The following is a 10,835-nucleotide window of genomic DNA, read 5'->3' as shown; positions in this document are numbered from 1 at the left end:
TCAACATCCTTTTGCTACAAACCAACCCAAAATCTAAAAAGGTCCAAGATCCCTTAAGGTCTTAAATCTTGCTGGATTGAAGATGCATGAACATGCAACCTCCTAGAGGATAACTATTTGGCATAATGTTATTCAGCAACTCACAGGCCTGAGGTGGACATAATATGTTTTATTTTCTTCAACAATGTCAGTAACTGATCTAGCAGCAATTTTTGCCATCCCTCCAAGATTTTAATGGCTCCAAAGGAAGAAGAAAACATTTTTAAAACAGTAGCGTTACTGAATTAAACTTTTATTTAAATTGATACAAAGTTATTCAAAGTAAACAACTGTATACATCATAACCACATTCATCGATGCCAAATGTTTACAACTTTTGTCCACAAGACATACTTGGTCAAACAATGTGATCAAACCAAAAGCTATCTTTTTTTAAAGAAATTTAAGTTAGTCACAAAGATCTGTCCCATCATTTATGAAAATTTGTCTTTTTTTTAAAAGGAATTAGTGTGCAATCATAGCTGTACAAGTTAAATTGAGTACCCTGGCAATCAGGCAGTGTTAACATCGTATATTAACATCATTGTGAGAACTAAAAAATAAAATAGAGCATTTTTTCACTATACAATAAATATAAAATGACTATACATCATCATTAGTACACTTTTTAAGGAGAGAAAAAAATCTGGGCGGCTAACGTTGCTTTCATGCTGACTTTATGCTATTCCTATAGCCCAAAAATCCTGAAGATCCTCAAGAACATGTAATTCTTACAAGAAGAATTATCAGAAACTCAGAAAATGAAAAGAAAATATCAACATAATGTACTAAATAAAGTTTTGTCTTCCAAAATGTGCCAATTTCTCCATTCAGTTTCTCTACAGAAACTTGCTGGGTGGCTAAAAAACAAAAGCTTCTTTAGATCTGCATCAGCGATAATTAATAATCCTAAAAATCTTGACTAACCTAAAATTTGTAGTCATTTGTCTAATGCCTCGTGTACACCTAATCTAGTTTTGAAACAGAGAGCGCAAATACATACACTGCAAATGTCAATAATCCTTGTGTTTAATCTATTCATAAGGCTAAACACCTATGTACATGTTACATGCTTAACGACATAGTGCCACATTAGGCAAAATGTAACCACAATGTTATTTTCAGATTCATTTTTTCTTTTAAATTCTTTGATTCCTCCCCCCAAAATTGTGACTTGAAAGTGGCACCACAAATGGATAAATGCCTCCTATTAACAAATCAAAAAAAAAAAATCTTCTCCTACCCAGTCAATTTAACCCCTAAAAAATATAAGTCCAAATGTTTAGATCCCAGCCACCTGGGAATGTAAAGTTCCAATATGTTAAGAGGAATTAAATTTTAACAAATTTTTCTCTTTTAACATAACCCACTATATAATAGTGAACTAAATATCTTTGTTTCACAGAAACAACTTACATTTGCCATTTACAAGACAAATGGTCTATTTACAGATACATTAGGACTGCCTAACTGACAGTGAGTGTTGACTACAGATTTTCAGATCCCATGGAGCTAATATGGCGGTGCTCTCTGCTGAACAGACTTCCCCTTCAGGATCCTTCTTATCTGGAAATAAATAAATAAATAAACAGCATTAGATTTCTCTTTCAGGAGGCAACGCAAGGAAGTGGCTGCCATTCCTTCCTATATACCAGGTCAATCTGTAGATTATAAGGACATTGGACAAGCCTGTTTTTTATCCTTTCAAATAATAAATTTGGAATTGAGAGAAACTAGGAGGTCATGGCACTCTCTCCTCCTGGCTGACGCATGAACAAGACCCTCGTCTCTCCACTCCAGATATTTTCTCTGGCTGGAGCACTCTCCCCCCTCCACTTGGACTGCTAGCCTCCAAGGCTTCCTTTGAGCTCCAACTAAAATCCCACCATCCCAATCTCTCTAAATTCTTTCCTCTTTAAATTAATTCTAATTTCTCGGATAAAAAGCTTATTTTGTACATTATATGTTTGCATGTTGTCTCCCCCATAAATGATAAACTCCTCGAGGGAGGGGATTGTCTTTTGCCTCTTTTTGTATCCTCAGCCCTTAGCATTATGCCAAGCACACAGAATTGCTTACTAAAGGTTTCCATGTATTCCCTCCTCTTTCTGCCGTTACCTGTTCTCCAACAGGGCCATCAGGAACCAAATGAACTGGCTGTTCATTCTCCAGGTTCCGAGTACTTGGATCAGCTCCCTTCCTCATCAGCAGACGGACGGCATCTAACTGGGTCACTCGATACTGCAGGCTGGCAGCCACATGGAGGGCAGTGTTACCATTATAAGCCTGGACAAAGAAAAGAGGAAATAACACCCACTCGTCAGCAAGAGGGACTTTACCCCGGAAGCAAATGCTTTAAGCCTTTGACGTCAGGCTTGTTCCCACTTGCCAGTTCTGTTGAGGAAGCTTTAAACAAGTACCTTCGCGTTCACAAAAGACAGGCAACTGGGCAGCTCCAAAAAGAAGCGAATCAGCTCTAGGTTGGCTTCTTCGGCAGCCAAATGAAGAGCAGTGCGGCCACTTTTACGATCCTGGTCAAAGAGGAGAAGGGAAAACCATACATACATACGCAACGTGAGCCAATTTAAAAAAAAAATAAACATAAAGCAACAACCCAACACTTTACTAATCATTCATGGGGGAAAAAAAAATAGAACCTTCCCTAGTGGATGCCAAAGAGAGATTAAATTTCTACCTCAATTTCAAGGGAAAGTGGGATTTTTTTTTCTTCCTTTCAACTAACAGTCATGTTCAGAGCCAAGCAATTTGAAAGGGAAAAGGAAGAGAATGGTAATAAAAATGTTACAAGTTCCCCAGTGGTTACACATCTAGATGGAACATTTCATCAGGTTGTAGGAACTCACAAATGAAGTTTTGAATGCTGTAACTAACCACCTTCTTTTTTTTATCTCTGTCAGATCATAGATATTGGAGTAGGGACAGAATGTAAAGCTCACCGAGTCAAATTGCCTGCCTCTATTTTACAGGCAAGGAAACTGAGGCCCAGAGGTCTAGTGATTTGGCCCAGTTCCTGTCCACTCCCCATGCTGCCTGCCTCTACTCTGCACTCACCTTAGCTTCTACAGTGGCTCCCATCTGGATCAGGCACTTGATTGTGTCAACCAGACTCTTGTTCTTCAAAAGTAGCTCTTGGACTTCAGGTGAGTGATGCTGCTGGTTCCTCTGGAGCTCATGAACCACAGCATTGTGGGCCACCACAGCACAGTGGAGAGCAGTCAGACCTAAAGTGACAAATCACAAAATCTTGAAGCAGCCACTCACTCATCCGACTTCACAGCCAAAAGGACGCTTACACAAACGCTCGAGTTTAGAGACTCTCAAGGGCCCGTGGTTTGTTTTTCTGACCCAGTACAGTAGTTAACAAAAGAACCATGGATTTTAAGGGAATACAAAGGGTAACTGGACTCAGAATGTCCAGGCAAGTCACTTCACCCCGGCCTGCCGTGCCCTTGCCACTCTTCTGCCTTGGAACGATACTTAGTAGAGTCTAATTCAGAAGGTAAGGGTAAAAAATATATACATATTTTTTAAATCATGCAGTCCAGCCCTGCCATTTTCCAGAGGAGGAATCTACAAACTTGTTTATATACACTTTCTTCATCTGAAAAATGAGAAAGTTCAACCAGATGGCCTATAAAGTTCTTTCTACAAAGCTCTGCCTCTTCATAAATCTCTATTAATTTTTTTAAGTAAGCCTTTTTATTTAAATCCTAACAAACTGCAGTTGTGGTTATTTTACCTGGCATGCTAAGAAAAAGGATAGCCTAGCTTTTAGTTTCCCACATCCTCAGTTATAAAATATTTAATACGCTTGAGACCCACTCAAGACTAAGACAGATAATAAGTAAGTTCGCAATTAACCGCTCACCATCATAGTTGGTTGCTTCCAGATCTATAAACTGATTGCTACAGATGGCACCCTTCTGAATTGCCTGCAAAATAAACAAAATAAGCATTTAATAACTGGCTTCCTTAGACCGAGTAGAATCTGAAAGGTGAAAAAAAAGTATAAGTGGGTGCTGAACAGCTCAAGCTAGCTCGCTGGGTCCACCAAACGACCAAGTCTAGTCAAATCAAAAGGTCTCCCCAAGTGCTTACACTTCTACCCTTCAGGGAGGAAGTGCTTCATCCAGTCAAAGAGTCTCCTTACCTGAAGGACTTGTGAGTGGCCCTTTTCAGCACAGACATGTAGAGGAGTTCTTCCCCAGCAGTCCGTGGTGTTCACCTGCGCCCCCAAGTTCACCAGATCTTGCACAATGAGGTGTTGATTGGCAGCCACTGCTACCTGGAAGGCACTCTGTGGTCATTCAGAGAGGAAAGGAAAGTCAATGTTTGTTTTTCTCATGCAATTAGTTTAACAGGAAATATGGTTTGAAATAAAGAGGCCTCTACAAAAATTTAAGATCGAGGGCACGAGTTTTTTTGTTTTTGTTTTTAAAAAAGATGAGGAAACAAGGTGGTTCAGTGGATAAAGAGCCAGCCTGGAGTCAGGAGTAATTGAAATCTGGCATCTGACACTTCCTACTTCTGTGACCTTAGGCCTAAAAGCCTAGCCCTTACCTCTCCTTCTGCCTTAGAAGTAGAGGTTAGGAATTCTTTTGTTTGTTTTTAATTTTTTTTTTTAAACCCTTACCTTCTTAGAGTCTTAGAGTCAATACTGTGTATTGGCTCCAAGGCAGAAGAGTGGTAAGGGCTAGGCAATGGGGGTCAAGTGACTTGCCCAGGGTCACACAGCTGGGAAGTGGCTGAAGCCAGATTTGAACCTAGGACCTCCTGTCTCTAGGACTGGTTCTCAATCCACTGAGCTACCCAGCTTCCCCCGTTTAATTTTTTTTTAAAGGAAAAGAACTAAGAGACCTTCCTCACCCTCTCACCTCCCAAAAATTCTGCTACCAAGCTCCTAGGGGGCAGAAATTAATGCTTTTTATTTTCATTCAGCAGGTGTTTAATTATTGATTAGGAAGCAATGTGTTTAAAGACTAGGAAGTGCTAGTTTTACTGCTCCACAGCTACTCTTTAGCCAAATAATTCAGGATTACTGTTAGCAGCAATTATTCAAAACCTCAGCTAATAGCCTCTTTTGGTCTTGGGCTCATAGGGAAACTGCTCACAGATCATGCTCTGCATATAAACCCAAGGGTCTCCTCACCTAAGAAGGAACCTAAGTTACACAATCTCTATTTCAAACAAGAATCTCACCTGCCCATTGTGTTCTTTAATATCTAACATCTGAAGAGCACTCATCTTCCTAGCCAGAACATAAGACAGGGCCCTTCGTCCCTGGGCAACTGCAATGTGAAGCAACCTGGAGGACAGGAGGAAGAAAAAAGGAAAAGAATGAATGGTTTAGGTTTTCTTTTGTAATGGAGACCAACTCAACTAATATTTTACTAATGCCTCCAATAGGCTAGGACACCTAGACAGACTAAAGAACTCCCTTCCTTCCTTCCTTCCTTCCTTCCTCTCTCTCTCTCTCTCTCTCTCTCTCTCTCTCTCTCTCTCTCTCTCTCTCTCTCTCTCTCTCTCTCTCTCTCTCTCTCTCTCTCTCTCTCCTCTGTCTGCCTGTCTCTCTTCCCCCACTCTCTTTCTCTCTCTCTCCTCTCCCCCCCTCCCCCTTAGACAAAGCTTGTGCTGGCCTTCCAAAATGTACAATAATCCACAGAACACACCTCTATTTTAATTATTTTAAAGTAAATCATGTGATGTTTAAGGACAGCCATCTCTACAGTGGCAGTTTGCCTTTAAACTAAGCATATTGGGACAGTTGACTAACTATTGCCTTGTTTATGTTCTAAGGAGATCTGGGTTTCCTACAGCAAAAAAGAGCCACTGTCAAAACTACATGCTTAAACTAAAAAGCTGTACTCACGTATCCCCATCTGCATCTTTGGAAAGAAAGTGGTCTTGGGAGAGGTTGGCCAGTTTGCTTTCTTCCTGCTCTACCTGCCACTGAAAGAAAGACTTTCCTAACTGTGTGGTGTTCATTGAATTTCCAGTCGTGTTCCGGAGTGGCAGGGAAACATTCAAAGGTGCTACCCCTGGATCCTGCCCACGCAGGACATCACAGACACTGTTTGGCCCCAGGTTAAAATTCTGGGTGTTGATAGGAGCATTTGGCTGTGCTTGTGGCTGCTGCTGTTGCTGCTGAGCACCAGGTGAAGTCTGAATGGGGACAGCAATATTCTCGGGTTCTCCAGGACCACTTAGAAGAGATGCAAAGCTTTGGGTTGGGCAAAACAGCAGGTCTTGCCCATCAAATAAGTTTGATTCAAAGGCAGAAGACTGAGGTTTGCCAGAATATGGACTACATTCTGGGACTGAAACGTGGCTATAAGGCTGTTGCAAATCTGGGCTCTGAGAAGAAAACTGATACATCTGTGATTGCTCCATCACTTGTGGGGGACTGCTGACTGGGAATGGCTGGTATTTCTGTGGTGGAGTAAGAATCTGCCCTCTGTGGAAATCCTGATACTGCTCCCTAGGTGAGTTCTGATTGATAACCACTGGACTCATCCAGCTAAACTGGACAGTATTCAGGGAAACAGGACTGGATTCATTTTTAATGTTCATAATGTTCTGAAGCAGATCAGAATTGTTGTTCTGTTTGGGTTCATTAATATGAACATCTTCCATGCTATCCACAGGAGTTGGAGTTTGGGGTGGTGTCTGGAAAAGAGAAAATTACCATATCTGAAATGGGCTCCCTTCTCAAAGAATACTGCTAATAAGTAACTCGTCTCACAGATGAAAATGCAAAATACTTACCAAAATCTGGGTCTGCAATGATATAGTTGGCCTTTTGCAAACTGGTCCATCGGAGATAGGTTCAGTTCCCTTCCTTTTCCCACTATGTGTCAATATGGTCTTTAATTCTGCCAAAAAAAAGAATTTCTAAATAAGTCTTTTAAAATTTTTTCTTTGTAGTTAAATTCTTTTGCTCTAAAGACCTTTCTAGACCATATGACAAAAATCTCTTACCGGGAAACTGCTCTGTAGTCACACTTTGTGCCTACAAGGAGAAAGAAAAACACATAAACTTCTTTTGTCCAAAATTTTAAGAAATACTAGCATAGACATTTTCCAGCACCAATGTAAATTGCAACTCCATTCACGACTTGGTCTTTTTAGGAGTTTCTATGGTCAAAACATATATCATATTGGGGCCCACCTGGAAATATGCCTCTCTGAACTTAAGCTCCAGAAGCCTTTACTTCCCAGTTATGATAAGCAGAGCTTACATTTCCTTAGCATGGCCTACAACAAGCAAGGATCATCTCCACAACCCAAAGGGGACCCTTGGATGGAAGCTCCTTCAAATACACTCAGTATAAATTATTAACCCAGGGCCAGAAAGTATAAACATCAATTCCATTAATATTTCCCTTCAACCTCCTTCTGTAACAATTTCCCCATCACTCATCTTCAATGAAAATGAAATTAATACGATTCAATTGTTTTTATTTCCAATTTAAAACTTTGCTAATTAAGTGCCATTTCATTCATGCCAGTACCACTGTCTCGTCTTCCGCGAAAATTCCCTCTAACATCTTACTGGGTGAATCCAATGAGGAACACAATGCAAGCACAGAATCTATGTCAAAAACAACCACCACCCAGGCATCACCTTCAAATCATCCACAGGCGGAGCAGGAGACTTCTGCTTACTACTTCTTATATGCAACAAGAGTTCCTTCACAGAATTTCTCACACGAACACCTTGAAAGGGTCCTCTCTGTTGCCTTCCACCAGCCATATGGTGCTCGCCTGCTCATGAAAAAAAGAAACTATATTTTAATTTATCCAACTCAAAAAACACATCTAAATTATCTCCCTAAACACAACTATCTAAGGTTCCTAACCAATAGATCAAGACCTACTAGTATTCATTTTTTTCTTTTTTCAGCATTTACTGTCTCTTCCAACTGAATTGGCCATTCCCCATGAGGATCTAGAATGGCCAACAGACCATGGGGAGACATTCTTCTGGGCTCCTGTTTGAAACCAATAGCTACAGCAAACCATTGGCCTTGATTCAGGGCCTGCCTAATGTCATTAAGCAAGTCTCTGAAAAAAGTTCCCTGACGTCTCAGAGACAACATGGGAAAATTCACTGAACTTCTCCTAAGCAGAAGTTTCCTCATTCATAAAATGAGGACAATGACAGTTATCAAACAGAGTTCTTACAAAGAAAAATGAACGTATATATAGATTAAAAAGTCTGGCCTTTCCACCCTACAAGACAAGCAAAAATTTCTTCCTGTGAATTCAACTTATAAAAACCTTGGATTTATGCACTAATTTTTTTTAACACTCGAGGATTTCCCCTACTAAAAAGATTTTCAGAACCATCTGTTGGGTCTTCTAGTAAAAAGGAAATAAGTTGTTTTAGAACTAGAGTCAAAACTTGCCAGTGTTAGAAAATTATGACCCACTTGTGTCATAACCTCTTAGATGAGTTATTCATTAAATAAACAATGAAAAAGTCAGGAAGTGGAACATTTTAGGCATTTGATGGGAAAGGGAGAAAGGACAGAAAAGAACTGCTTTGTTAGGCTTTGAAATGCCAGGTTACACACAAAATCTAATATGAAGGAAGTTTTAGGGAAGAACACCAAGCCATGGCAGTAACCAAAATTGGAAGGAAAGGAAAAAATTTGTTTTAAAACACTATTTTAAGTGAAAAAGGAAACTAACAAAACAGCCTGACAGACATTGCCAAGAAAAAGACCCTAAATTCCATAACCCAAAGATCCTGTGAAAGCCTATTAATAGCACTAGTTGAATAATGAAACTGGATTTGAAGCCATCCCAATTTTCCAACTTTCCACAGTGGATCTCAGTTTCCTCAACTGTAAAACAAGAGCACTAATTTCCTATATTCTCTCATGATCTAACTCCTACCAGTTGACAGGCACTGAGTAACCACAATTTATTAAAACAAAAGTCAACTGAGGGGCCTAAAAAAACAAGACTTCCAAGTGGAAAACTTGGCCCTTTCAGACAAATGATAAAAAGAAGCCAAACAAAAATTTTAATTGGGGTAGGGGGCAAGATACTGACTAGAAAAATTTTAAAGGATTACAAACATTAAGGCTGATAGGGCATCTTTAATCCTCCTGAAAGATACAATTGCCATCTCTTCCCGACCCCCACATCCCCAAAAATAAAATCCCCTTTTCACTAAGAAAACAAAAAGGTGACCGAGTTTATTATGGGGCTGCGGTTTGAAGACATATGCTAGTTATAAATTCACATTTAAAAGAAACAAACTTTAAATATCTCTGTATATCAATCGATTGCTAAGTAACTTGGCAAACATCATTAATTTAACTGTACCAGAACATAATTCTTCAAAAACTAGAATGATACTCCAAATTTGTCTTAATTGCATCATAAATGTATTGTTATTATTTTGTACTTTGTAGTTTTTTCTAACTTTGTACTTCGCTTTTATGGCAATTTAGAAAAACACAAGACCTTGGAGGCACAAATCATTCCATTAAAATTTCTTCTCTCTTCTGCTCTCATCGAAACATCCAAAAAAATCGAAAATGATAACTCTGATCCCTGTTTAATTTGGTTAGTCACTTCCCCGCTTCGGGGCTGTTTCCCCCAAGTTAATAAGGTGAAACTATTCAAGTTCTTGCCAAGTATACATCCTCTCCCACCCCCCTCCTCTACCTCCGACTCTCAAGCCCCCCAACTTCGCAAACTCCCTGCAGGGAGGGAGCCTCATTCCAAGGCCCTGGGCGCTGGGGACTACCTGGCACACGGTCCGCGCGGGGGCCCCCTCGGGCCCGGGACTCTCCGACTGCGCTGCAGGAGGAGGCCGTGGAGACCGAGGAAGAAGAAGAAAAGTCGGAGGAGTCAGATCCCGGGGAGCCGGGCGTGGAGTGCCCGGATGACGAGAAGCAGGCTTCGCTCGCCCCCAAGGCCGCAGCCGGGGGCGACCCCCCGTAGAAATAGGCCAGGTTGAGGGGGCTGGTCATTAGGCCGCCCTCGCCAGCCGCGCCGTCCAGCAGCCCTTCCCCGCCGCGGCTGTCCTCCTGCAGTTTGTCCACGATCATGCTTGCGGGCAGACCACGCGTCGCTCCCGGTGTGTCCCCCAATTCGCCCCCCTCCCACGTACTGCCCCCACCCCCGCACCAGTGGAACTGCAGACACGAACTCGGGCTGCTCTGAACAATCGCAGGAGCCGCGACAACGTGGCAGGGACGCACTTAGGACTAGCTCTGCTAGGCGCGGCCGAAAACTCCCGCGAATTATAGGCGGGAGGGGGAAGGGAAGTAGGCGACGGGCCGCCAGGTTCTCCAGGACGAATCAGCTCATTGGACGGCAGAGGGGATACAGCCCGGCGACTCCTCCTCCGGATGCACAGCAGATTTCCAGTAAAATGTACAGGATGAGGCAATGTTCCCCTCCGCCCTCATCCCTCCCTTCCTCCGCCCCATCGGGACCCACCCAACCCGGCTCCGCCTGGCCTGGGTTGGGTTCCAGCTCCAAACCGACCTTGGTTTTGACCTCCACCTGCCTCCGGTAGACCTGCCCGTGCCACCATTCCCCCTTCCTATTCCTTTCCCACCTTTTCTTAGAACCCCCCCCTCCCCCGTCCCCAAACTGGCACGAACTTCTAAAGGTTTGGGAAAGGCAGTTTACAGAAGGGAGGGGTGAGAGCCAGGCAACCCAATCTCTCTTTCTGCCTTGGCAGCCCAGTAGAGTGAAGGGAAGTTCACGAAGTAGCCTGCTTTGCCTCACCGTGACCCTGGAGCAGGGGC

At 42.1% G+C, this 10,835-nt stretch overlaps 1 protein-coding gene and 1 non-coding gene across 3 annotated transcripts; both read right to left on the bottom strand.

Annotated features, from left to right (window-relative positions):
- Nucleotides 1-276: 276 nt before the first annotated feature.
- Nucleotides 277-10,464, bottom strand: NFKBIZ (NFKB inhibitor zeta). Of its 2 annotated transcripts, XM_001363505.5 has the most exons (12): nucleotides 9,824-10,464; nucleotides 7,685-7,824; nucleotides 7,039-7,069; nucleotides 6,826-6,932; nucleotides 5,930-6,726; nucleotides 5,260-5,365; nucleotides 4,211-4,357; nucleotides 3,929-3,992; nucleotides 3,112-3,281; nucleotides 2,460-2,570; nucleotides 2,158-2,325; nucleotides 277-1,605 (listed from the first exon to the last, which is right to left on the bottom strand). In XM_001363505.5, the coding sequence occupies exons 1-12, from the start codon at nucleotides 10,125-10,127 to the stop codon at nucleotides 1,552-1,554; spliced, it is 2,199 nt and encodes a 732-aa protein (XP_001363542.2). In that variant the 5' UTR covers nucleotides 10,128-10,464; the 3' UTR covers nucleotides 277-1,551. The 2 variants fall into 2 exon arrangements, with proteins under 2 accessions (XP_001363542.2, XP_056649395.1); XM_056793417.1 differs by lacking the exon at nucleotides 277-1,605 and having other exon boundaries at nucleotides 2,059-2,325; nucleotides 9,824-10,376.
- Nucleotides 7,968-8,102, bottom strand: LOC130454195 (small nucleolar RNA SNORA2/SNORA34 family). The gene has a single exon (XR_008911868.1). It is a non-coding gene; the product is annotated as a small nucleolar RNA SNORA2/SNORA34 family (small nucleolar RNA).
- Nucleotides 10,465-10,835: the final 371 nt, after the last annotated feature.

This window comes from Monodelphis domestica, chromosome 4, assembly GCF_027887165.1.
Source record: "Monodelphis domestica isolate mMonDom1 chromosome 4, mMonDom1.pri, whole genome shotgun sequence".
Classification (NCBI taxonomy): Eukaryota; Metazoa; Chordata; class Mammalia; order Didelphimorphia; family Didelphidae; genus Monodelphis; species Monodelphis domestica.
The sequence above is the reverse complement of the archived record's forward strand: the minus strand, read 5'-3'. Positions and strand labels throughout refer to the sequence as shown.

Excerpts from the sequence above, each read along its gene's own strand:
- NFKBIZ (XM_056793417.1), bottom strand. The coding sequence starts at position 10,127 with ATGATCGTGGACAAACTGCAGGAGGACAGCCGCGGCGGGGAAGGGCTG. Across the intron at positions 7,825-9,823 it reads CCGCGCGGACCGTGTGCCAG|GCGAGCACCATATGGCTGGT; the intron begins GTAGTCCCCAGC and ends TTTCATGAGCAG. Across the intron at positions 3,282-3,928 it reads GGAAGCAACCAACTATGATG|GTCTGACTGCTCTCCACTGT; the intron begins GTGAGCGGTTAA and ends TTGTCACTTTAG.